Source organism: Spinacia oleracea, chromosome 3, assembly GCF_020520425.1.
Source record: "Spinacia oleracea cultivar Varoflay chromosome 3, BTI_SOV_V1, whole genome shotgun sequence".
Lineage (NCBI taxonomy): Eukaryota > Viridiplantae > Streptophyta > Magnoliopsida > Caryophyllales > Amaranthaceae > Spinacia > Spinacia oleracea.
In genome coordinates, this window is record NC_079489.1 from 58,125,538 (window position 1) to 58,152,809 (window position 27,272).

A 27,272-nucleotide genomic window follows, 5' to 3' on the forward strand; every position below is an offset into this window, starting at 1 on the left:
CCACTACATCAGTTGGAGATTAAGATGGGTGAATTAGTGGATGGTGGAGAAATGTTCAAGCGAATATTTGTGATGTTTGCATTCTTTGTTTTCTTAGCTCCTATAGCTAATAGGACTGTTGATTTGGATTTAGTTAAAGTTCTTGAGGATGTAGATGAAATAAAGAATCTTGATTGGAGTGAATATGTCCATGAGAGACTTTGTCGAGCTATTAGGAAGTATAAAACTTCAGGCTGCCTGGGTAATGTTGGTGGTTGCGTATGGGTTTTACAATTTGTCTATTTCCATCGCCTTCAATTTAGGGGCATTGCAGAGAGTTGTAGTCTTCCGTTGATGAAGCATTGGTTTGGTACCAAAATTCACGAAAGGCTTGTTTTGGAAAAGGATTCAACTTGCTTTGGTAGTGGTATATTAAATACGGTGACCTACCCTGTTTGTCAAAAGTTGGGTTTTGAAGATGGTTTTGCCAAGATTTGTGGTAGGGATACATGCGATAATGATGCTGCCAATGATGATGAGAACCATATACGGTTCATCATTCCTGATGGTCAATTGTCAAATTCAGTAATTCAATCAATTGCAACTGATGTAAGTTTCTTCTCAACATTTTTATAGTTATTTTATGTTTTATTAAATTTTTTATTGTAGTTTTGAAAATTTGTTGTTAAAGTTAAGGATTCTAAAGTTAAAGTTAAAGATTCTAAAGTTAAAGTTAAGGATTTTGAATTTAAAGTTAAGGACTCTGAAGTTAAAGTTGATGATTTTGAAGTTAAAGTTAATGATTTTGAAGTTAAAGTTAAGGATCCTAAAGTTAAAGTTAAGGATTCTTAATTTAAAGTTTAGGATTCTAAAGTTAAAGTTAAGGATTCTAAATTTAAAGTTAAGGATTCTGAACTTAAAGTTAAGGATTTTGAAGTTAAAGTTAAGGACTCTGAACTTAAAGTTGGAATTTTGAAGTTAAAGTTTAGGATTTTGAAGTTAAAGGTAAGGATCCTAAAGTTAAAGTTAAGGATTTTAAAGTTAAAGTTAAGGATTCTAAATTTAAAGTTAAAGTTAAGGTTTCTGAAGTTAAAGTTAAGGTTTCTGAAGTTAAAGTTAAGGTTTCGGTAGTCTAACTTTTAATTCAAAAAGTTTAACTTTTCCTGAATCTTGAAGGCAATCCATGCGGAGTATTTGAGAATGAAGAGGAACTTGGAAATTGTTTCAAATTTCCATTTGAAACAACTTGAAGCTAAATTAGCAGTGAAACGCCGCTCATCTCCATTGCTATCGGATGATGATTTGGATCCAAGGTATTATGCCATGATGCAAGAATTGGCTGAGATGGTACTTTCAGTTCAGTCTATGCCAGGAGGTTTGGAGAATATAACTTGTGATGCAAAACCTTCTGCTATACCTCGAGATGTTAGTCCAAATGAAAAGATTCAAGAAGTTCTTCATCAAATTAATGTCAACGAAATCGGTAACGAGACTGCTGTACAGTGTGATGAACCTCGTATTGTTGATGCTATCACTGATCCAACTCAGCAGACCAATGCAGGTGCAACTTTAACTTTAATATTTCAGTTTACTATATTGAAAAGTTAGAAATATCAAAAAAAAACTTTAAACTTTTTACATTAAATGACAAGAAATCATTTATTCTACAACAGGCGCAACTCTGGAGGTTATGTACAACCAAACTTATCTGAGCATCCGGTTGCACCTCTTCCAAGTGTTGAACCTCTTCCAAGTGTTGCCCCTCTTTCAAGTCATGAAACTGCTTCAAAAGAATTAAAATTTTACAATCCAACCGTTGGTTATCATTCCATTATTCACTCTTCTTTCTGTAATGGCAAGCCTAAAGTCGGAATTCCATGTGGTAAGGTTAACGTTGAACCATTCCTTGTCGGACATTTCATGCGTTTTTACAAGAGGAACATGAAACGTATGCCTGAGTTGTATAAAGAAGTTGCTGATTATTGCCTTCTGGATGATCCTGTCGTAGTGGATGCAGAGTAAGTCTTTTAATTGTTTTATATAATGTAACTTAATTTTAACCAAGTGAAGGCTAACGTTTAATACATAGTCCTAACTTTAAGTACAAAAGGCATAACTTTAACTTAATAAAGCTTAACTTTGATTTTTTTTAGGGAAACTTTGGTCTGGTTTTATCCAGTACATATGATACAAAAGTGTGAGTTTCTTAAATTGTGTAGTAGTTTAGTAAAAGCTAAGGTATTTTTAGGAAATGTTTATGTTGTACTAATTTGTTTGTTTTCTCTTGTAGGAAATTCTGGAACTTCTTTGGCAAGATTCAACTAACGAGGCTGCTATGGATCAGCTTCTAGTTTGTTGGAAAGTGTGGACTGATATTCACAACTCTGGCTTTGACATCACCTGTGTTGAACTGGTCAGTTATTACTTGTGCATCACATCAAAATTTAATTAAGGATTCTAAAATTAAAGTTAAGGTTTCTGAAGTTAAAGTTTAGGCATCTGTAGTTAAAGTTTAGGATTCTGAAGTTAAAGTTAAGGTTTCTGAAGTTAAAGTTTAGGATTCTAAAGTTAAAGTTAAGGTTTCTGAAGTTAAAGTTTAGGCATATGGAGTTAAAGTTTAGGATTCTGAAGTTAAAGTCAAGGTTTTTGAAGTTAAACTTTAGGATTCTGAAGTTAAACTTTAAGATTCTGAAGTTAAAGTTAAGGATTCTAGAGTTAAAGTTGAGGATTCTAGAGTCAAAGTTGAGAATTCTAAAGTTAAAGTTAAGGTTTCTGAAGTTAAAGTTTAGGATTCTGTAGTTAAAGTTTAGGCATCTAAAGTTAAAGTTTTGGATTCTGAAGTTATAGTTAAGGTTTCTGAAGTTAAAGTTTAGGATTTTAAAGTTAAAGTTTAGGCATCCGAAGTTAAAGTTTAGGCATCTGAAGTTAAAGTTAAGGTATCCAAAGTTAAAGTTTAGGATTCTGAAGTTAAAGTTTACTTTCCGTAGTCTAAGTGTTGTTTTTGTGTATCTATTAACTTCACAATATGTTTTGTTTTTGTAGGTTTTTGTTCCTGTTTTTCGAGAAAGCCACTTTTTCCTATCTGTGTTGAATTTGAAAACCAAAACAATGCAACACGTGGACAATCTTGTGTATAATGAAGCTCAAATCATTGACTTGGAATTTTTTTCAACAACTCTGGTAATTACTTCTAGTCAATTTAAGAATGTTGAATTACCGGTTCAACTTACTTTTTTCTGTTATAAACCAATAAATGTGTTTAATTTTGTTTTCAGTGTGATCTCCTGGGTAGTTTCCTTGATGAGAAAGGCCATAATCATGAAGGTGATATTGGAACGTTCGCCATCGAGGAGGTTGAGTTTGATTGGAAGACTCCCAAAGGTTCTGACCTTGATTGTGGAGTTTATACGATGATAATTGAAGGGATCAAATGTAGTTATCCTGATTTGAAAGAGGTTAGATTTTTTTGAATCATAACTTTTATGTCAAAATTCCTAACTTTTACTGCCATTAACTTAACTCTTAGAAAATATGTATTTAAAGTTGTTGATTCTATGCTTAAAGTTAGGAATATCATAATTAAAGTTAGCCCTGTTGTTGTTATAATTAAGAAAATTTAATATTGGTTTACCTAACTTTTATTACAAAAAGGTTAACTTTAAGTACAAAACACTCAACTTTAAGTATAATATTGATTTTTGGTATATTACATCAACTCTTCATTGTACATCAAGTATCCGTGTCGGACCCTCGACACTCCGACATGGGTTCATACACTCTGAAACTTCATTTTCGACTTAAATCTTGGAAAATTTTCACAATTTAGCTAGTTCTGACACTTGGACACGTACCTTTGTCCGACACTATTACCCGAGTCAGTCCAAGTAACATGGGTTTTTGGCGATTTTTAGTAAACGTTGGGAAACATATTAAAAGTTGTCAATTTCATGCTAAAAGTTAAGCAAATGTAATTCAACTTTTACTGCATAAAGCCTGACTTTTAGTATTAAATCGATAACTTTAACTTATTGTACTCAAAACAGCTACCTTTCTTTTGATGTTTCCTATATGTGAAAAGTTAGGAAAATCACAATTAAAGTTAGCTCATTTGTTGTTATAGTTGAGAAAATTTTATATCAGTCTACCTAACTTTTATTACAAAAAGATTAACTTTAAGTAAAAAACATTCAACTTTAAGTATAATATTGGTTTTTGGTATATTACTCCAACTCTTCATTTTACATCAAGTATCCGTTTCAGATCTTTGACACTCCGACATGGGTTCAGAGACTCTGAAACTTCATTTTCGACTTAAATCCGGAAAAAATTTCACACTTTAGCTAGGTTGGACACTTGGACACGTACCTGAGTCAGTCCAAGTAACATGGGTTTTTGGTGACTTTTAGTAAAAGTTAGGAAACATATTAAAAGTTGTCAATTTTATGCTAAAAGTTACGCAAATATAACTCAACTTTTACTGCATCAAGCCTGACTTTTAGTATATAAATCTCAACTTTTACATTTTTAAACAAAAGACAGATTAAAAAATATATACACTTGAGGTAAAAATCATACTTCATTAAATTTTAATGCATATATTCAAACTTTCAATGTAAAAAACTAACTTTTACTAGTTCTCAAGTCTAGTCAACTTTAACTTCAGAATCCTAAACTTTAACTTCAGAAACCTTAACTTTAACTTTAATGAAAATTTAAATTCTATTTTTGATAAGAAACATTAAATGAATCAAAATAATCTCAAATTTGGAGTTATTGTTCCAAAGTTTGTTGTTGGAGACGCTGTAGTTTTTCCCTTTTTCTTTTTCTCAAGCGGTCCTCGTGGTCTTTTGTTCCTTCCTTTTGTTGTGCAATGTGCAGGATCCAACACCATAGGAGGTTCAGTTGATGTGTTTGTTGCAGGTTCAGAACTTGTTGCAGCTTGTTGTACACTTGTATCACTTGCTGTTGTGTCATGAGTACCTATAAACATTTAACATAATGTACTATAACTTTTACTTATAAAACCCAAACTTTTACACATAAAACCCTAACTTTTACATATTTTCCTTTTTAAGCTAATGTGAGTTCCAGTATGTTTTTATTTCACACATTGTAGTTTTTCGGTTTAAAGTTGTAGTTCTGTATGTTAAAGTTATGAAATTTGTTCTAAAGTTAAGACAGACTTCCCTCATCTCCAACCTAACTTTAACTGTTAATATCTTAACTTTTAGAAAAAAAACATTAAGTTTTACCTGTTGGTGTTGTGTTTGTTTCTGGTGCTCGTGTTGTGCTTGTTTCGGGTGCTGCTGTTGCGCTTGTTTGTGTGGTTGAAGCATCTTCAGTATTTGAAAGATTTAATGATGCCAGAAGTTCATCAACCAGAGACACACTAGCGGCATAACCATCCTCCATAAGGGTTCTTGTCTCCTCATTTGACTGGCTTTTCAAGACGAGGTTGTAGTATTTCCTAGCCATGGTTTGGCGCCAAGGTGTATACTGCACCTCTTCCGGATTTTCATTTTCTAATTTGTTCCAAACCGATGACTTGCCAGAGTTTGTCCACCTCTTTTTGATGTACTGTTTTGGAATCTGGTTAACCAAATGAAGGTGCAATATCCTAATGCAGTGGTAGCACAACCATCCCGAAGCTTCAAAGTTTTTACACGTACATGATACTGTCTGGCTCTCGTGGATGTATGTTACTCTCTGTGCAGACCAAGGTTCTTCATCAATGGACACAACATAGAACTGAGTATTACCTGCATTAGTAGTAGTATATTGTAAAGTTAGGAAAATCAATATAAAAGTTAGCACCGGTGTACTTAAAGTTATGAAACTTAATTTTTCAGGTTACATGGATTTTAAAACAAAAAACCTAACTTTAACTTCAGAATCCTAAACTTTACCTTCATATGCCTAAACTTTAACTTAGAATCTTAAGTTTTAAAACAAAAAACCTAACTTTAACTTTTTTGCCAAAAATGTTAATTTTAGCTTCCGATATTCAGTAAGGTGGAAAGTTAGGAAAATATGTATAAAAGTTAGTCCTGGTGAAGTAAAAGTTAATAAACTTTATATTTCAGTTTACTTAACTTTTAATAAAAAAAGGCCTAACTTTTACAACAAAAAGACTAACTTTATATTTTTTCAAAAATGGAAACTTTAACTTCTGATATTTACCTTCTTTCCAAATTAATTTTACTGTTCCTCCTCAAAGTCTCTAAATAGTGACAACGTGTAAACTTCTGATGCATGTTTTAGCAATCCAGATAGTGATAAAGCCGAGGATGCAACTGATTCACTACAAGTGAATTCAGCTTGCTTTTCTGTACTTCTCCAACGCTGTATTGTTCCTTTGAACAATCTATAGAAATCAGTTAAACTTGTTGTTCTGTTTGCTATAAACCCGATGGAGTGATTAGTGCTTTCACTTCGTTGTGAAGACAAAATCCCAGCTGAAAAGAAGTCTTTGCTAAGGGCAGGGCACCATTTTTCTCTCAAATCGTATACATTTGTAAACCACTCTTCCCCTATCAGCTCATATGTTTGCAGCATTGATCTCCAATTGGTTTCAAATTCAACTACTGTGACACACTTATACAAGCAATAGTTGAATGTCTTCTTAAAATTTGGATCTCGTTTCAATGCCCCAAATCTGGTAATAGCATTATGATGAAAATGCCATACACATAATTTGTGTCTTGAATCCGGAAAGACCTGCATATACAATCCAATCTCAAGTAAAATGTTTTATTCAAGTTTTCCTAACTTTTACTACAACAATCCTGGCTTTAAATACAAAAAGGCAAACTTTAACTTTTTATAACTCAAAACTGCATAACTTTACATTTCAGGTTCCCCTCAAGTTAATAGTTAGCAATATCAATATAAAACTTAGTACAGTGTAATAAAAATTAAGAAAAGGTCTTTACATGTTTAACTAACTTTTAGGAATTACATTATAACTTTAGCACAGAAAACTACTACTTTAAGAATAAATCTTGGATTTTTACCTCATTGATGGCATTGTTCATTGCTACATCTTGATCTGTAAAGATTGATATTGGACTTCCCCCCCCCCCCCCCCCATTGACTTTTTGAAAGTTTGTAGAAGCCACACAAACGACTCAATCTTTTCATCTCCTATGAATGCACAACCAAACATGAAATTGTTCCAGTGGTTGTTTATTCTAACTATTGGAGCACAAATTAGGTTACACCTGTTTGTTCTATAGGTTGTGTCAAAAACCACTATATATCCGAAAATTCCATAGTATTCCATCATCATAGAGTCCCTCCAAAACAAAATCCTCAATTTTCCTTTTTCATCCAATATATCTAAATCTAAAATAGAAGTTTGGGTCACCTTCAATCTCTAAATACATTATGTCAGTTACTGCTTGTGCATCACCTCCTATTTGCTTCATTTTTAACCTTGTGCAGTAATTTAGATGGTCTTTCTTCGAGTGCCCTAAATTTTCTTCACCTCCAGCTTCAATTTCCATGTAGTTAAAAGAAGTCGTGGATGACAGACCTGTCAGTTGTGCATAAAAGAATGTAAATAAAATAATAGTTTAGGCAAAATGTTTTATTTAACTTTAGGAAATTTGGTGAAACACTACCTTTAAGTTTGGTGGCTTTGTGAATTGCCACCTTTTAAAATGAAAATTATATTTTACTACCTTATAAGTTTGGTTTGTTCGACTAACACTACCATTTGACGTTTTTCATTAATGTTTTCCGTCTTTGAACTCCACTACAACGGTTATTTAATATAACAAATGAACAAAACGACAAATAAACATATATATTTAAAATAATAGAAGAAATACACAACGGAAAACATTAACGAAAAACGTCAAATGGCAGTATTAGTCAAACAAATCAAACTTGTAAGGTAGTTAAATTTAAAAAAGTTTTTATAAGGTAGAAAATCACAAAACCACAAAACTTAAAGGTAGTGTTTCACAAAATTTCCTTAACTTTACTCAACTTTTACTTCTTCAGACCTGACTTTTAGTACAAAAAGGCCAACTTTAACTTTTTTTTCTTTTAAAGTTTTAGTTCTTTATGTCAAAGTAATGGAAAATGTTCTAAAGTTAATTAAGACAGTATTCCTCATCTCAAACCTGACTTTAATTGTCAATAACTTAACTTTAACTGATAAAAGTCTAACTTTTACAGTTTTACCTTTCTTCAGTTAATTTCTGTCAGGCAATTTGTTTTATTTCACACCTTGTAGTTTTCTGTGTTAAAGTTGTAGTTATGTAGGTTAAAGTTAAGGAAATTGCTGTCAAAGTTAAAGACAATCTTCATTCTACTCTAACCTAACTTTTACTTTAAAAAGCTTAACTTTAACTGACATGAGTGTGACTTTTATATTTCCAACTTTTTTCATCGTAGAAGGTGATTGTAGTAACACAAGCATTATCAAAACAATAACTTTTACACAGAATAACATTTTTACAACTAAAAATGTAAGTTTTACTATCAAAATGTAACTATTACCGAATTTTTGCATAGTTTCAATTGCCTCCCCCTTCTCTTCCGTTATTTTCCTTTCAGATCTATGCAAGTAGTGCCATTGACTTCTAGTTAATTCATGGTTGTGAATTATCACGTGATTAACAACCGCATATCTGCCTTCAGAATTCATTTTCACTCTCAAGCATGCCCTACATCGAGTTCTTGTGATTGGAACTTGCCTTGGTTTTCTCTCTTTTTTGGGCACTACAGGAACAACTGTTTGCACTTTTTTCTTTTTGTTCTTTCCATTGTTTGTTACTCCTGCTGCTGAACAAAGAAATGTCTTTTCAAGCACGATTCTTGTCCCAACTTTGAATCTCGTGTTTCCTATCCTTATGGAAAATCCAATCGCACTAGCATGTTTTTCGTAGAAACCTAGAAGTTCCTCCACTGCTTCGGCAGTGTAACCCATCAGCGTTCCAACAATATCTTGATCCGGTTCTGTTATTGCAATTATTAAAAATCAGCAAAAAATTTAATCATAAAACCCTAACTTTTACGCATAATACTAGAACTTTTACTAAAACAAGGCCAACTTTTACTATAATAAGTCTAACTTCTATTCATAGAACTATAACTTTTACTAAAACAAGGCAACTTTTACTAAAACAAGTATAACTTCTACGCATAAAACTATAACTTTTACTAAAATAAGGATAACTTTTACTAAAATAAGTCTAACTTTTATGCATAAAACTATAACTTTTACTAAAATAAGCCTTATCTCTATTAAAACAAGGCTAACTTTTATGCATCAAACTATAACTTTTATGCATAAAATCACAACTGTGAATTCTCTATTAAAATCATGTTAAAAATCTAAGCAAATATTCTAAACTTTACATTTCACATACTTAACTTTTACTCTGAAAACCTCAACTTTCACTTTGACATCTGCAACTTTTTCAAACACCAATATTACAGCCAAACCAACACATTTACATAACTTTTACAGGAATATCTTTAACTTTTACATTCATAACTATAACTTTAACTTTGAACGTATAATTAATTTTTCCAACGCATCATTATTCATAACTTCAGAATCAGAAATAATATGAAAACAAGGCTAACTTTTACGCATCAAACTATAACTTTTACGCATAAAACCACAACTGTAAATTCTCTAGTAATATCATGTTAAAAATCTAAGCAAATATTCTAAACTTTACATTTCACATACTTAACTTTTACTTTGAAAACCTCAACTTTAACTTTGACCTCTGTAACTTTTTCAAACACCAATATTACAACCAAACCAACACATTTACATAACTTTTACAGAAATATCTCTAACTTTTACATTCATAACTATAACTTTAACTTCGAACATATAATTAATTTTTCCAACGCATAATTATTCATACCTTTAGAATCAGAAATAATATGTTGTTCTTCAGCTTCGATTTCGTTAGTTAACTCTTCTTCTTCACGTTCCTCTGCCAAAGCATTGTTTTCTATACAATTGTTGAGAACGTCCTCCATTGTTGCATCTTGAATATCAGGTTCAACCGGAACTTGAATTCTTTGAGTTGATTGAATCACACTTCGAATTAGGTTTTCCATTAGATTTCGATTTCTCTGCGTTTCGATTTCGTTTTCGATCGTTTTTGTTCTTTCTCTCTCCTATTTCTGCATTCTTCTTCCTTCTTTCTTCTTTCTGCAATTTTTTTCTCTCTCCTCTTTCTGCGAATTTTTCTGCGTTTTTTTTTCTCTCTCCTCTTTCTGCGACTTTTCTTCTCTCTCCTCTTCTTTTGCGTGACTTTTATTTCCGTGCATTTTTTTTTTTTTTTTTTTTTTTTTTTTTTTTTTTTTATTTATTTCAGCCAACTTTCACACGTGTGAAAGTTGGTGCACATTAATATTAATGTGCACATGTTGCATCCAAGACCTTTTGTTTCTGAGAACTACTAAGACGAGGGGTTCAAAACTGCGAAAGTGTATGGTTTATGGTCCAGGGGAAACCGATCACAGGGCAAGAAGCTAATAGCAATATTTTTCTAGCCTAATGAATTTTTGGGGCTTTGCAGTATTTTCACTATTTGTATCTGATTTATCTCGACTTCAGATGAAAGTTGTATTTTATCTCAAATTGATTACTTTTTTCAGCTACTTGAAGGCTCCGTTTCCCGACCACTTTCAATTAAACCATTAGGTGATGATTAATATACTTATCCTATTAATATAGTATCCGTGCCATGTACGATTTATAATCTAAATATTAATTGTGTATGAAAACTTAAATATAGTTATTGAAAGTTATTATAGATAGAGCTTATAAAATCTTATAATTAAAATGAACTAGTATTGAATCCTGTGCGATGCACGAGTTTGTAAATTTTCGTACATTTTATCTTATTATATCATCGTATATAAATAGGTGTTTTATAAATTATACCAATAATAGAAAGTTAAAATAGGTCCCTTTTCAAGTTGGAGTATAAATATGTTCTTAATATTTAAAATGTTCAAGAAGCCAAGCGTCACAATATCATAGGACCTTACATTGAAGGTGAAAACCTCCTCATTATCAACTCAGTTAAAGGGATTTGGCCTATCCCTTGGAAACTTTACAACATTATCAACGATATTAAAAAGACTCCTCATCTCGTTCGACAAGTGGGAAATCAAGCATATTTTTAGAGAAGCTAATAGAGCAGCTGATTGGATTGCTAGCGTTGGACATCTAATTAGTGACTAAATGTATATAGTGTTAGGTTATGATACATATGAACAACATAAATCATGCGGAAAAACCTTAATGCCAGGAATCATATTAATTGCACATAATCATATAATTAGTCTAGGATGCATACACTTTGTAGCGTGCCCTCCCTAGCTGCGCCCGAACCGAACAAGAATAAGTCTTTAGGACTCCAAGTGTCGTCCCTCCGTAGAAAGTCCACAACACGTCCGGACCCGCCTTAAGCTTGACTAACTAGAATCGCCCTTAAGGTTCTTAGAATTTTCGGCTATTAGGGTGCAAGTGTTTGGCTGATTTTTGCTTGAAAATCTTACCCTTGAATACTTGAAAACTTGTATATAAATTTGTGAACCTAGGCACATATTTATAGAGTCATGGAAAAGGATTTAGAATCCTATTAGGATACCAATTTGTTTAATTAGCATTTTATTAAAACTCTATTAAACAAATTCTATCTTTATTAGGATTAGGATTTAATCATAGGACAAATTCCATTAGATTTAGGATTTGTATTGGACACAAGCGTTGCACGAGTACGAGCACGAGCCGCACAGCCCGCGCAAGCCTTGCGGCCCACGCGAGCAGCACAGCCCGCAGCCCACGAGCTCGCGCGCGCTATGGCCTTGTTGGGCCTGGCCTTGCGCTGGGCCTGGCGAGGCTTTGCTGCGTTGTGTTGATGCGCATGGCTTGCTGGACGCAGGCCTGGCTTCGTGCTGGGCCTTCGTCTAGCAAGTCTCGTCCGATGCTAATTCGTACGATGCGCTTCCGATTACATTCCCGATTCCGGAATTCATTTCCGATACGAACAATATTTAACATTTCCGATTCCGGAATTAATTTCCTTTTCGAACAAATATTTAATATTTCCGTTTCTGGAATTATTTTCCGATTCCGATAATATTTCCGATTCCGACAATATTTCCGTTTCCGGCAATATTTCAGATTCCGACAATATTTCCATTTCCGATAATATTTTCCGATACGTACCATGTTTCCGTTTCCGGCAACATCTACGACTTGGATAATATTTATATTTCCGATACGATCCATATTTCCGTTTCCGGCAATATCATCGTTTCCGGAGTATTCATTTCTTGCCTTTGACGATCTCAGCTCCCACTGAAACCAAGATCTGTCGATTCCGAATATCCATAGATGGAGTATTTAATGCCATTAAATACTTGATCCGTTTACGTCCTATTTGTGTGACCCTACAGATTCAGTCAAGAGTAAGATGTGGATTAATATCATTAATTCCACTTGAACTGAAGCGGCCTCTAGCTAGGCATTCATCTCACTTGATCTCACTGAATTATTAACTTGTTAATTAATACTGAACTGCATTTATTAGACTTAATATTAAATGCATACTTGGACCAAGGGCATTATTTCCTTCAGTCTCCCACTTGTCCTTAGGGACAAGTGTGCATTTCCTAATTCCTTTGTCGCTCGATGCTTGCTCTTGAACATAAGGTAAAAGTTGTTATCCTTATTATGTCCAGAGGTGTTTCTCGATTTCGCAGTTCAACTGATCAAATAAAACATATAATCATAGCCTATGATTCATCTGAGCACGGCCATGCATTTTACAGTTTCTAGCTCTCCGAGTGGCCTTGTACAACTTTCAGCATCTCATCCCGATTTATGGGAGGACAATCCCAATCTTGCGATCTTGAGATTAGACTTCGTTTGATAGGTGATTACCTGAGCGTTGCCTTTATAGCCTCCTTTTACGGTGCGACGGTTGACAACGTCAAAGTAAGCAGTTCTCAAACAAGTAATCCCAAATTACTCAGGTATTGAGGATTTAGTGTCTAATAATTTTAATGAAATTTACTTATGAAAGATTTTCATCTCTTACAGTAAAGTTTCATAGGTCTGTCCGATACTAGTCTTCCCAAAGTAAGTATCTATGCAAATGATTACGACATTGCCATGTCCACATAGTCTAAGAAACAGAACTACTAGTCATCTTGCATTCTAGTCGTCTAACGTTTTCTATGCGTCCATCTTTATAGAAAACTCCGACCAGGGACCTTTTTCAACTTTTGACATTCAAGTTCACTTGATAGACATTTCTTAGTCACAGGACTGGTCCTGACAGTCTATCTTGAATATATCGTCAAATTGAAGGGACTCATCATTTAATACTAAACCAAGATTAAATGGAATAAGAAAATACATTTCATATATGATAAATGTTCAACCCCAACTTTTTACAACCATGGGCCTCAAACCCATCTTTAAAACAGTTCATGGAATTCAAAGCTATGCTTGATTTCCAGTGCTACAATGTGAGTGTTGCTTCTCACTTGTTGCATAGGTTTAGTTATCGTGCTTTGCCAATCTTAATATCTTTTTCATCGAATGTTCTTCGAGATATGATGATAAGATCTTTTGAGTATGTTTATTTTGTGATCTGGTCTTTCTTGCTACATTAGTGGTTCTACGCATTTTGCAATGAAGAACCATTAAGTCAACAGACATGTGATCTACCTAAGTTCAGTGAAGAACAATTTAACATAAACAACCCTGTTTCATTGCTTCTTAGGTAATAAGTACTTTTACTTCAACTTTATAGGTTGCTAGTGACGCTTTGTTTGGATTTTCTTATCCAAGCAGTTCACGGATATGTGGAAGACTTTCCGGCTGTATCTTAGAACATAGAAATTAATATTTAATTTCCCACGCAACAACCTATGGTCTCCAATCCATGTTGTCATTTCAAAACATGATGCTTTGTAGCTCGTCCTTGCCAATGCTTAACTCCAAAGGGATCTTGCTTGATCCTTTGCCAGTGTTTATGCGTGTAGCATCAATATTTAGCATATCTTTATTTCCTTGAATCAAGAACTATTCCTATGTAATTTTTCAAGTACCATAAATCTTTCTTGATCTCAATCTACTTGATCTTTACTTAGACCAATAGAGATTGGTATATGTCCGTTATGCCTAAAGCCATACGATACATTTTTGGCGATCCTCATACTATATCATGCATGATAAATTCTTTCGCAGAATAATTCCCAATTGAATTCTATTCATGTAACTTTTAGCTCATCTAGTTTCAGTCGATACTAAATCCAGCTAAATTCTTTGACATATAATATAGGTTAAGAATCTCACTTAGATCCTTTGGTGTTTAACTTAGTAAATGCTTATACATAGTTCAAACATTCTTTACTTAGATTTATTCATATGGGTCGAATGTCTTCAATGGAGTCTTTCGTGTTTGATTTAGTAAATGCCATTACTTAATCCAAAACAATATTATAAGATCTTTTTAAATAGATCTTAATACCCAGTATGTACTAAGTTTCGCCATGGTCCATCATTGATGAATAATTTCAAATCTAAGTCATTAGCATTTGAATGTTATTTCACAATAGAGAGATATGTGTGCGATAGACATAGGACCAATTAAGTTTTACGTACTCCCACTAAACTTCTTATATATCTATAAGAATCATGTACATTTTATGAAACTAAAATACTTATTAGCTTCACTAAAATACAGTTCTAATTCCCAATTGCTTGCTTAAATCTGTACTTAGATTTCATAAGCCAGCTTTCCTTTCAAGCGTTATTTGGATGCACAAATCCTATGACATGCCATGTACAAAGTTTCTTCCAACATTTGACTGAGGAATATGTTTTGTCATCCAATTGCCATATGTACCAATATGCAATTATTGCTTGATTTATAGACTTGAGCATTACGATTTTGCATGAGGTTTCAACACAATCCACGCCGTGAATTTGCTTGTAACCTTTAGCAACTAATCTAGCTTTGTGTGTGAACACAATTCCATGTTTGATGGTTTTTATCCTTAAAACCAATTTGCAACCAATTGGTGTAAACCATTCTTGCAAATCAACAAAATTTCAATTTTGTCATCAAAACATTGGTTATGTTTTATGGCCTTTAACCATCTAAAACATTTGAGTCTATATATGGCCTCTAACCATTTTAGGGAATCTATATTTCGTCATAGCTTTCTTACAAGTCACAAACTCATTAATCTACATGATAATAGTTAGACTGCAAGTTGTAGGTTTCTTCACTATCTAATAGAAGAATCTCATAGCTTAAGTGACCTGAACTCTATGTTTCTTCACTATCTAATAGAAGAATCTCATAGTTTCAGTGACTTGAACTCTATGCCTACTTGGGTATAGAACATCAAACAATAGAATATCAATAGCCACTTGAAAGTCCTTTGAATATTCCGTTCTCCTTGAAGCACTTGTAAAGTCTTCTAAGAGATGTCTATTCTTTAAAGCCACTTCTAAAGTCCTTAAAGAATAAGTGTTTGGATTTTCTGAAGAACTTCGAAAAGCCTCCGGAATGTCCATTTATGTTTGTTGTTCGCCTCGAAGACTTTCGAGGTCTATTTTCTCCCACTTGTCATTTTGGAAACGAATCTCCAAAAGGACATTATTTCGAGCAAACAAACATTATGTTCTCAAAAATTCGTGGTAGAAACAATACCCTTGTGTCTCATTTGAATAAATCACAATGAAACATATATCTATACTTGGGCCTTAGTTTGTTGAATAACAAACACTAAGCTCCCACTGAGTTTAGGAACTCTTTTAGATACATATTATGGAAAGATATTCTGAAATTACTTTTCAATAGCTTTGACGAATTTGGTTTAGTTTGGTGGTAGTTGAGCATTTTGTTTTAGAAATTATAGGAAAAGTCTTTTATGATTCATCATTGATCGAATCAATTACCTATTGACTTCGATCATTCCAATGTAGATATGCCATATCTTATGGAGCTAGATTGTGAATTTACTACACACAATCATTGATGATCATTCTTGACTTAAGTAATCATCAACATGATCTAACCTAGATCTTTATGATTTCTTGCCAAGTGAGATTTATACTTCTGAATCTTTGAACTAGCCAAACAGATTCAAACTTATATCACTTTGAGTAAATAAACCAATATTCACTCAAATCTAGGTGAAATAATAAAGTCATATATAAAATCTCTTTCTTTAGCTTTGAACTCTATCGTCTAGGCGTTCTAACAATAGTTCATATCTTTTGTTACTTTCAACAAGCAAGACTAGCTTGTCTTGAATTGATCTAGAGATCAACTTTCAAAAGTTCATCAAAATAGAGCTTATGAATGTTAACTTGTTGATATGGTCTAAGAAACAATGCCAAAGATTAGTGGAACTCAAATCAAGGGGTTGATTTGAACCTAGTAAAGTTTTTATTGTTAAAGAGTTGTTTGTTTTAATCAAGCATATTGACTCAACCCGTAAATGACCATTTCAATCAAATAAACAAACAAACATTGTTTTTGTTTTTCTTGAATGTGAGTCTTTCTGTGTTGAAGAAAAAATTCAGGTATATTTATTATGGAATGGAATAGCCGTTAAGTTCCAGCCTCTGAAAGGACTTAAAACAAACCAAATGACCCCACAACTAATGTAGCATTGCCATGCTTCATTTCCCACTTGAGGGCCATTAGTGTAGCCTAGCTTCCATTGTTTGAGTTATTACCGAAGTAAGAACCTCAAGCGGTATATGATACCAAGGAAGTTTGATTGCTAGGTTACTTTTCTTTAAACATGAACTTATAGGTAGAAACGAAATCGTAAAATTTCTTTCATTTGTTCCTTGTTTTCCTATTTCTTGTACCCTTTCTTATAGTCTCAAGAATTGATTTCTCTAGATTTGACTTTTATACTTTGTTTAGACATGTCCAATGTCACTCCAACAAAGTTCTTACCATTTTAATTTATGTTGAATATTTTGTTTCAACTAGATGATCTTACCAGAAGCTTCTAAAGTTCTCTAAGCATCGATCTATTCGAATGTCTAGGGACTAGACTCATTCGAGAATTAAATGGACAAAGATGTTAGGTTGTTAACCATTGGTAAAGATGAGCGTTTAAACTCAATGCTTTATGATCTCAAAACTACATTGTATTTTGAACTCACAAGCACCAATCGGTTTGCCATTCGACTTTGATACTCGAAAACAACCCTAAAAGTCGCTATAAGAAACGTACATTTTGAATTGCTCATTTTCTCTCATTTCCATGAATCGTTCTTGGATTCATTACCAATCGAGGAAATTTACTGTTACCTTTCTAAAAAGGATTTATTGCAGTAAAAGATATTTAATTATAAACAATAATTAAAACATACATTGAAGCATGCAAAGTCTAAACATTTATCATGAATAATAACTTGAAATTAAAGCAATCATGCAATTTAAACAAGTCATTAGCATTTTATTCGAATTTATTGTTCCGGCAGGTGTGAATAAAATGATTCCAAGACCCTAAAACCCATTGAAGAATTAAGCACTTTATGTATTTAGACTAAATTCTAAAATCTTTTAGGTAAGCAAAAAGCTTTTTGCTAATAGTCTAGAAACTACTCTTGGTTGATAGGTACGTCTAAGAGCTTATTAGGTAAACCTATCGAATTTGCCACGACATAAAAGGACTCCTTACTTATATCGTTGAGTTTCACCAAAACTAACATGTACTCACAATTATTTGTGTACCTTACCCCTTTAAGATCAATAAGTAACACCTCGCTGAGCGTAAAACTATTACTAGATTGATGTAAAGGTTATCCAAGTAAGTGTTATTTTGGCATGGCACCTTTTAACTCAATTTTTAAACTTTGGAACTTAAGGCTCTTACTATGTTGGTTAGATTTTAAGTGAACTAAAATCCTTAATCATGCAACATAATCAAGCCATAATCTCATGCATAATTAAGACATATTTAAAGCAATAAATAACTTAAAGCATGCATAAGATAAATGTGATCTAGTATGGCCCGACTTCATCTTGAAGCTTCAACTTCAAAGTCTGTCTTGAAAATGGATTGGAAACTCCGTCTTGTATTTTACCATGGGAGGTTACATTTTCTTCAAATAGGATAAGCTATAATTAAACTAATTACAACTATTTGATGGTACGCAGACCATATTTGAATTGAAAAACAAACTTTGGTGCATTAGACCAATTACATTCAAATTAATGGTACGCAAACCATATTTTCTATCCTATTTGGGTCATACTAGTCACTTCATAACCTGCAAAACAGTACATATACAATATATATCATTCACCCATTCATTATCATGAATGCCCCACATAGCTGGTTAGTAAAACATGTTATGAATCACATAAATATTTGGAGCAATTAATCAAGGGCACCAATAATCTACCAATTATTCATTCCTTATTAATTCTAATCAAGTTGTTTTAACCTTAAAGGATTTGTAGACCTAATCAAGAGTTTATGACTAAAAATGCTCCCACTTAAACCAATAACTTAATATGCTTTACTAATTTTAAACATAAAAATGTATTTCTAGTCTAACTGGAAACATACAAGTTTAATTAAAATTTAAAGCTCATATAAAATTATAATCGAACCCAATTAATTTATTTTCAGTTGAATTAAACGAATTTAAATTAATTCAAGGTTTAATTTTAGTAAAATAATTAGTATAAATTAAAATTTTATAATAATTATAATATTCAAAATTAAAATCCGAGAAAAAAATTTAAATTATTAATTTTAAAGTTAATTTAAACTATTTCCGAACTGAAAATTTCAAATTAAAATTAAAACGAACCAATCGGGTCAAGACAAGGCCATGGGCTTGCGCCCATGCCTCGTCAAGTCCAACAAGCAACCAACCCCTTGTCACTCGATTGATCGTACAGCAAAGCCCAAGCAACAACAACGCATCAATGCGTCAGGCCCAGCGAGCCACGCTTGCGCGCAGCCCACTCGCCCATCGTCTTGGCGCGCTGCTGGGCAACGCTTGTTGGACAAGCCAACCAACGCTGCCCGCGTGCACGTTGTGCTGCGCTTGTCGCTGCCTTGGCTACTTCCTTGGCTACTGCCTTGGCGTGCTGCTGGGCGAGGCAACGCACGTTGTGGCGCAGCATCCATCGCTACCCACGCGTGCTTGCCTTGCTCGCTGCACTTGCTTGCCCATCGCCCCATCGCCCCACACGCGTAGCACACAGCCCCTAGGCAGCCATTGCCTTGTGCTTGCCACGCTCGTTGCTCGCTGCATTCGTACCGCATGGGCGACGAGCTCCCTTGCTCGTCGTCGCGTGGCCGCACTATACAACACCCCTTAAGGGTAACATGTAACTTCCATTGCTTTATGCGTGCAACATTTATGAGCGAATTTATAAAATTAAAACTTTTAATTTAAACTTAATGACAAAACAATAAATCATATTATTTTCATAATTTTAGGGCGAAAAATCAAAAATTTATTAATCAATTAATTTCCGATTAACATGGATTCAAATCTAGGTCATAAAAATTTAAAATTTATCATATATTAACAATTTTTATGGTGGTTTTTAATCACGGGTACCTAATTAAATCATTAATTAATTATGAAAATCAAATCAATTCTAAATTATTTGAATTTCAACAAATTAATCATAATTACAAATTAGGTTGTATAATTAACAAGTCTAGGCATTCAAATTTGTTAAACATATACAGTAGGTCAATAAAAAAATTCAAGATTTATCAACAAGAATCGCAAATATTCAATTTAACATCTTAAATCTACAAATTTTTGCGTTCCAAAAACTAAAACCTCCGAAAAGTCATAGTTAGGCTTCGAATTTGGGAATTCTGGGTTCGGCCGAAAAATTAATTTTTTGTCAAAATTTTAGAATGCCTTTTACATGCGGAATTGACACAAAAATCACTCGATTTCGTTGAGTAACGAAGAAACTGCCGAAAAACTGCGTACATATTAATTAAACAAACGCAATTTGCAATTAATTAACAATTACGAAAATTAATCACCCCTTTTTAATTCTTTGCAAATTTGTAAAATTTAACCATGTTAAGCAATTTATAGATTATGCAAATAATAATAGGCTCGTGATACCACTGTTAGGTTATGATACATATGAACAACATAAATCATGCGGAAAAACCTTAATGCCAGGAATCAAATTAATTGCACATAATCATATAATTAGTCTAGGATGCATACACTTTGTAGCGTGCCCTCCCTATCTGCGCCCGAACCGAACAAGAACAAGTCTTTAGGACTCCAAGTGTCGTCCCTCCGTAGAAAGTCCACAGCACGTCCGGATCCGCCTTAAGCTTGACCAACTAGAATCGCCCTTAAGGTTCTTAGAATTTTCGGCTATTAGGGTGCAAGTGTTTGGCTGATTTTTGCTTGAAAATCTTACCCTTGAATACTTGAAAACTTGTATATAAATTTGTGAACCTAGGCACATATTTATAGAGTCATGGAAAAGAATTTAGAATCCTATTAGGATACCAATTTGTTTAATTAGAATTCTATTAAAATTCTATTAAACAAATTCTATCTTTATTAGGATTAGGATTTAATCATAGAACAAATTCTATCTTTATTAGGATTAGGATTTAATCATAGAACAAATTCCATTAGCTTTAGGATTTGTATTGGACACATGCGTTGCACGAGTACGAGCACGAGCCGCACAGCCCGCGCAAGCCTTGCGGCCCACGCGAGCAGCACAGGCCGCAGCCCACGAGCTCGCTCGCGCGCCATGGCCTTGCTGGGCCTGGCCTTGCGCTGGGCCTGGCGAGGCTTTGCTGTGTTGTGTTAATGCGCATGGCTTGCTGGACGCAGGCCTGGCTTCGTGCTGGGCCTTCGTCTAGCAAGTCTCGTCCGATGCTAATTCGTACGATGCGCTTCCGGTTAAATTCCCGATTCCGGAATTCATTTCCGATACGAACAATATTTAACATTTCCGATTCCGGAATTAATTTCCGTTTCGAACAAATATTTAATATTTCCGTTTCCGGAATTATTTTCCGATTCCTATAATATTTCCGATTTCGACAATATTTCCGTTTCCGGCAATATTTCAGATTCCGGCAATATTTCCATTTCCGATAATATTTTCCGATACGTACCATGTTTCCGTTTCCGGCAACATCTACGACTTGGATAATATCTATATTTCCGATATGATCCATATTTCCGTTTTCGGCAATATCATCGTTTCCGGAGTATTCATTTCTTGCCTTTGACGATCTCAGCTCCCACTGAAACCAAGATCCGTCGATTCCGAATATCCATAGATGGAGTATTTAATGCCATAAAATACTTGATCCGTTTACGTACTATTTGTGTGACCCTACGGGTTCAGTCAAGAGTAAGCTGTGGATTAATATCATTAATTCCACTTGAACTGAAGCGGCCTCTAGCTAGGCATTCAGCTCACTTGATCTCACTAAATTATTAACTTGTTAATTAATACTGAACTGCATTTATTAGACTTAATATTAAATGCATACTTGGACCAAGGGCATTATTTCCTTCATATAGATCCTTGTAATAGCCCGCAGTTATTTTCTATTGTCTGTAGTGATTGCTTATGAGTGACCCTCGAGCGGAGGGGCTCTCAATGTATTATTCATCTTACCTTTCAAAAAAAAAGGCACTCATAGAAAAACCGAGTTATGAAATGGTTAGTTCTATAATGGTAAAACTCGAGTTAGTTATTCATGTGATCTCAACGAAATCATTACATATACTTTTTATAAGTATAGACTCCCTCTGCCCTTATTATTTCGCCCCATATTCTATTTAGTTTATCCCTTAGAGTTTGCTTCATTTTCTCTTATGTTATATTAAATCCTCAACATTTACCCATTTACATAAACCCGTACAAATTAAAAAAACAATGTTACTCTCATTTCCTTGCTAAATTTTATAGCACATCCTTCCTAATCTTCTTCACAACCATAACATATAAATTGATGCAATCTCCACATAAAGAGGCTACTCGACAGTCGTATTACAACAAAGGCAAAAAATGAAAACGTGTCAAAATTCCTGCTACCTTTGCTCTGGGGTGCTCATTTGTTGTTCCATCCATTTTAGCTACGACAATGGATTCAATTCCTGGTAAATATCAAACGCCAACATTTATTGCGTTTCAATCCAATATAAATTAATTGTATATTATGCATATCCGAGAACATGTATTATTTGGAATTTAATTTAAGTATGACTTTATTTACTTAATTACTAATTAAATATTTAGTACTCTATACACGTTTGTAGGAGATTGGTGTGATAACATTTTATTGGTTGGATAAGTTAAGTTGACCAAAAAAAATTTAATTCCAAAAAAAATGTTATTTAGTTTAAGTAGGACTTTATTTACTTAATTACTAATATAATATTTTAGAATATAGTTTAATTATTTGGTTATTTATTTTAAGTAGGACTTACCAGCTTTGAAACCTATTATGCGCCTGTTATGCGCTTAAGTAGGATAAATTAATCGTATATTACACGTATGTTATTGTATAGAATGAAACCTATATACTATAAATTTGACTATTCTATCTATTTTTCTTCTTTAACTATTATATTCAATTCCCACGTGAAAACTAAAACTAACAATTACAAAAAAAAAAAAAAAATTTAAAATAAAAACTTTAAGATAACTCCCTATCATTATCTTGTTCAACCCACACTATAGTTCTTTTTTAAAGTAAAATACTTTAGAAAGATATACCCCTCATGTAACTCTTTTTGTTTCCAATTCTATCTTATTTTTTTAAAGGTGATAATTGTATTTCTTTTTTCTCTTTTACTTAGTACTTATTTATCTATTTTATTCTTAGCAAAATTTATCTCTTAACTTTTTTTATTGGGTGCTTATTTATCTTTTTTTTTAAATTTTTTTTTTTGAATAATATTAGTTACATATTTATAGTAATAAGGATTCACTATACCAAAATAAATAAATTTAAGCGATTGTTGGCTTTGTGTTCAAGCCTAGAGTGAAGTTATTTTTTGAATTTTAGCAGGCTGCTTGGTCTACTAATGACTTCAACTATTTGAGTTTAATCTAAAGTTTTGTAGCTTAGTAGAAGTTACGGAAATCGACAACTTTTAACTAAATTTCATTCACCCTTTTAAGATAGCTCAATGTTGAGTAGGCAAATCCTACAACCTACCCCCAGGCCCCAGCCATAGTGAACTTCAAAAAAGAGAAGTTGGGAGTTTGCGCGACTATTGTTGAAAAATACATCTAATGCCTAAGTTTGAGTACATCAAGATATCAGATTACACCAATTTTTAACTTTGACATTGGGTAACAATGAAGGCCATCATAAGACATAAATCAAACACTTGGGTGAAAATTTAAACCTTTTATTACGCTATATGGTCATCCAAGTTCCAAATCGTGAAATACAAGCATCAAATAGCATTGTCACCTCTACCCTAAGTTCTAATGTAACCAAAAAAAATAAGAGGGGAATGAAAAGTGAATGGAATCCTTATTATTAAGGTAATTGAAATAACATTCACCATTTATTATCAATAACTACAATAGAATTATATGAGCATGAGGTAATACCCTCTTTTGGAACTCCAACGTGCTAACATATGTATTGCAGAAATGTTATTGTTGTTAATTATTTATTTAACTACTGCCACATCATGCAAATAATGGTCTTCCTTACTTCTGCCCGACCACTACTTCTGGCCATCTCGCATGTGTCGTGAATGTTATGGAGACATGTGAGCTTGCAACCGTGTAATTTTCACACCTAGATTGTGGTTTGTTGTGTCGAAAAAAAGACAATTAATTCCTTGTCATCAATTGTCAATTGCACAGTAGCAGTCTACTATAATTTGTTGCAGGAATCGCCCTCCTTGAATTAAAGTTTGTGCTTCACGTCGACTTTAAAGAATACTACGGAAGAGGTTCAACCGTTCGAGTATACCACGTACTATTCTACGTGGGTTTTGTGTTTCCTCGCCTAATTCCCTCTCCCCTCTTAATCTTGTAGTTGTGGTTTTATTTGCATTGTTTTTTGGTTGTTGTTTGCTGATTTATTTCCTCTTTCGAATAAAAAAAATGTAATATTCTACCATTTTTTATTTTTTTATTTTTATATATGTGCTTGGTGAGGGTGGCTACATAATTGAAAAAGGAACTTAGCTTATATGTATATGTATATACAAAAACGTAGAAGAGAAATAGGATAAAATTTTGTTGGAATCTATCTTTATCATATTATCTACCAATTTAATCATGGCAAGACTCTAATTTTTTTTTATAATAAACCTAGAACATTAGTTAATGATATGTGATGACGTGGAAATCCTACGTGGACGCTCTAAATGCTCTCCAAAAAACTCCCCTCAATATATATATATATATATATATATATATATATATATATATATATATATATATATATATATATATATATATATATATATATATATATATAATCGATCGGGTAAGAACCACCCCTTAAGATGAGAACTGAGAACTAATCTCAGCCGTTGATCAAACCAATCCAACGGCCAAAGATCTCCCCGAAAAAACGAAAATAGTAAGGGTAGATTAGTAACTTACCCGCGTTGAATGACTTCCCCCATTCCCCCAATTTTCAGAATTTCTTTCTCTCTCACCCTCCTCCCCTCTCTCTCTTTCGTCCTCCTCTTCTCCTGCGAACACTCTCTCCTTCTTCTCATATTCTCGTTCTACCTTCAATTCTGGGTTTTTTTTTCGATTTCTTTTGTTACCTAGGTAATTATCCTTCTAAATTTTATTTTCTAACAAGTTAAATTAGGTTTTCTAGTTCTTATTCGTTTTTTGATGTTGTGTTTACTTTTTCTGATGTTGTGTTTACTTTGGTTAGTATATTTTGATGTATGGGGATTGTGAGTAGATTTGGTGTGTAAAGATATAGGGTTTCTATTAGTTTTATGTTGACTGAAGTAAAATCTAGATGCATACAATAAACATATGCGAGCTGCACAATTGGTTATCAAATTTTTGTTTATTTGATTGAAAATTGGATCTGAATATTACGGAGAACTTTGTTTAGGCAAGCTTAATTTTTCTGGGAACGCTTCAGTTGTCAATTTATTAATTATACCATATTGTTTAACAAATTGATATGCGTGGCAACTGGGATGTAATATGAATTAAACAGAATGGTCAATGATTTCATTGTGAAAAGTAATATTTAGATACGAGGATCAAGGTTATCAGGATCGGGATCCCACTTGGGATCAGTGAGGGGGGTAGGATCGAATCGTAGGATAGTAAGATCCTACAAATTTGACAAATTGAGCGAGTGAAATGATTGAAGGTGGACTAGTACATGATTTTCTAATAAAAATAAGACCCAAAAACACACTTTTGCTTACATAAGATCGATATAAGTGTCATACATGGTTAACAAAATACTACGAATGTTCTTTTAAAGCTTAAAAATCCAAATAATACAAGGAAAATATTTTTTAAGCATTACAACTTTTAGTAATTAATCTAAATAAGTAAATAACCAACAACACAAATTAATTTTCATCATAGCCGAAATTTTCGTCATCAGCAAAATCACTTAATGCCCCCGATGTTCCGGTTCCCGTGACATTGAGATCATCATAATCATAATCATCACCATCACCTTCACCAAAATCAGTTTCTAAGTTTCCAGAATCATGAACCTCATTTGAAGCAACACAAGCAACCACATCATTCTCGTCGTCACTGATTTCAAGTTGCTCGACACTCGCATCTACGGGAATGAATTAATTGTAAATCATACAAAAAATTGAAAAGTAAAAGTTTAATGATAAAAGATACAATACATTATATTACAAATAAGCTTCATATAATTAACAAACATCAGTTCAATTTAGGACACCAAACAATTAAGTTTTCTTTTCTTTTTCACCAGACAACATTTCTACCGAACATTGAGTAAAAAATCAGCATTGCTTGAACTCTAAAGAACATGGCAGGCAAATTACATTTCCTGGTCTATTAGTTGACAGTGCCTGAATATATGTTCGGACACAAGGAACTATCTACAACTATGAGAGCATATTACTGATCCATGAAGGATCACCACAAAGTATAAAACACCAGTAAATAATTCCACCCAACATGCTAACAATTTGCCAATAAAGCTCAAAAAATGAAAATTATGGAACTGCAAAAGAGATTAGTTGTCCTGAGTCTTGTTTTCAGGACATTTGTTCACCATAACAGGTCAAAAAGCTCAAATACCATGCAAGGAAATTATACATTAGTAAAAAAACTTACTTTGCGATTGATTGATTTCTTCCTCATTCCCAGGCATTATATTCAAGGCTTCTCTAGCTGCTCTTCTTGCTGCTCTATCAAGGACATTCAACCATGCTCCATCTTCTAGAAGAACAGGATCCTCAGTTTCTTTTATCCATTCATCATCTGATGACAATTCATCTAAAACAGGAACAACTGGGGGTTGATACTTGGAAGCTCGCTTTAGTTGTTCTTGCTTCAATTTAAGTTTGTACATTACAAACACCAGATCATTCATCTTTTGAGCGTGTAAATGGTTCCTCTTCTTTGTATGCACCTTACTATAACATTGGAAAAGAATATGGCATTTTATTTTATAGTAAAGGCTCACTTAATCAACAAGCTATTGCTTTTAAATCAATTATGTTTCGATAACTTACCATCTCAAAGCACTCCAGTTTCGTTCACAACCAGATGAGCTACATGTTAAGCCCAAAATTCTTGTAGCAAATTTCTTCAGTTCTGGGCATTCATCCCCATATGAATCCCACCAATCAGCTACACCAATAGTTAGAAACCAAACTAATTAAAACCATCATTAAGTATTAAAAAGTTAGAACTTTAAAAGAAAAAAAATGAGAAATGAACCTGGAGATTTTTTATCTCTTGTCATCACAGCAGTAGGAAATCCAAACAACCCTCTTGCATTATGAAAGTTATCTATTTGCAAATCAATTGTAACTCGCTCTTCAGGGTCATGGACCATTCTTGACAAACAAGCATACAGGCCAATCTTTATGTCTGCACTAGGTTTAAAATTTGGTCGATAATGAATTTGTGGGTTCTAAAAATAACCGGCAGCATGTAATGGCCTGTGGATTTGAGCTTCCCAACGCCGGTCAATAATGTCCAACACAGGTTTGTAACTACAAGCAAAATATATAACACATAAATTAGTTCTAAAGTATTTAAGGTAAT

The 27,272-nt window shown here is 33.4% G+C and overlaps 3 protein-coding genes across 4 annotated transcripts; 1 reads left to right on the forward strand and 2 right to left on the reverse strand.

Annotated features, from left to right (window-relative positions):
• The first annotated feature begins 14 nt into the window (after nucleotides 1–14).
• Nucleotides 15–5,822, forward strand: LOC130470350 (uncharacterized). 2 transcript variants are annotated; one of them, XM_056840349.1, is made up of 7 exons: nucleotides 15–588; nucleotides 1,156–1,540; nucleotides 1,653–1,997; nucleotides 2,270–2,392; nucleotides 3,022–3,159; nucleotides 3,255–3,434; nucleotides 5,313–5,822. In XM_056840349.1, the coding sequence occupies exons 1-3, from the start codon at nucleotides 25–27 to the stop codon at nucleotides 1,775–1,777; spliced, it is 1,074 nt and encodes a 357-aa protein (XP_056696327.1). In that variant the 5' UTR covers nucleotides 15–24; the 3' UTR covers nucleotides 1,778–1,997; nucleotides 2,270–2,392; nucleotides 3,022–3,159; nucleotides 3,255–3,434; nucleotides 5,313–5,822. The 2 variants fall into 2 exon arrangements, with proteins under 2 accessions (XP_056696327.1, XP_056696328.1); XM_056840350.1 differs by having other exon boundaries at nucleotides 5,322–5,822.
• Nucleotides 4,727–10,071, reverse strand: LOC110805623 (protein FAR1-RELATED SEQUENCE 5-like). The gene is made up of 7 exons (XM_056839149.1): nucleotides 9,873–10,071; nucleotides 8,488–8,946; nucleotides 7,363–7,513; nucleotides 6,223–6,634; nucleotides 5,886–5,895; nucleotides 5,232–5,738; nucleotides 4,727–4,959 (listed from the first exon to the last, which is right to left on the reverse strand). The coding sequence occupies exons 1-7, from the start codon at nucleotides 10,069–10,071 to the stop codon at nucleotides 4,727–4,729; spliced, it is 1,971 nt and encodes a 656-aa protein (XP_056695127.1).
• Nucleotides 10,072–25,582: 15,511 nt separating this feature from the next.
• LOC110805624 (uncharacterized) lies at nucleotides 25,583–27,060 on the reverse strand. Its single transcript, XM_056839150.1, has 4 exons — nucleotides 26,943–27,060; nucleotides 26,735–26,852; nucleotides 26,334–26,635; nucleotides 25,583–25,803 (listed from the first exon to the last, which is right to left on the reverse strand). Exons 1-4 carry the CDS (start codon nucleotides 27,058–27,060, stop codon nucleotides 25,583–25,585), a joined length of 759 nt encoding a protein of 252 aa, XP_056695128.1.
• Between the last annotated feature and the right edge of the window lie 212 nt (nucleotides 27,061–27,272).

What these genes read in the sequence shown, in the direction of transcription:
- LOC110805623 (XM_056839149.1), bottom strand. Translation starts at nt 10,071, where the DNA reads ATGGAAAACCTAATTCGAAGTGTGATTCAATCAACTCAAAGAATTCAA. An exon ending in TGAAACTATGCAAAAATTCG is followed by an intron (nt 7,514 to 8,487) that starts GTAATAGTTACA and finishes CACAACTGACAG; the next exon opens with GTCTGTCATCCACGACTTCT. An exon ending in AACAAACACAACACCAACAG is followed by an intron (nt 4,960 to 5,231) that starts GTAAAACTTAAT and finishes AAATGTTTATAG; the next exon opens with GTACTCATGACACAACAGCA.
- LOC110805624 (XM_056839150.1), bottom strand. Translation starts at nt 27,060, where the DNA reads ATGGTCCATGACCCTGAAGAGCGAGTTACAATTGATTTGCAAATAGAT. An exon ending in AAGAGATAAAAAATCTCCAG is followed by an intron (nt 26,853 to 26,942) that starts GTTCATTTCTCA and finishes CTATTGGTGTAG; the next exon opens with CTGATTGGTGGGATTCATAT. An exon ending in AACTGGAGTGCTTTGAGATG is followed by an intron (nt 26,636 to 26,734) that starts GTAAGTTATCGA and finishes CCAATGTTATAG; the next exon opens with TAAGGTGCATACAAAGAAGA.
- LOC130470350 (XM_056840349.1), top strand. Translation starts at nt 25, where the DNA reads ATGGGTGAATTAGTGGATGGTGGAGAAATGTTCAAGCGAATATTTGTG. An exon ending in TTCAATCAATTGCAACTGAT is followed by an intron (nt 589 to 1,155) that starts GTAAGTTTCTTC and finishes TGAATCTTGAAG; the next exon opens with GCAATCCATGCGGAGTATTT. An exon ending in AACTCAGCAGACCAATGCAG is followed by an intron (nt 1,541 to 1,652) that starts GTGCAACTTTAA and finishes ATTCTACAACAG; the next exon opens with GCGCAACTCTGGAGGTTATG.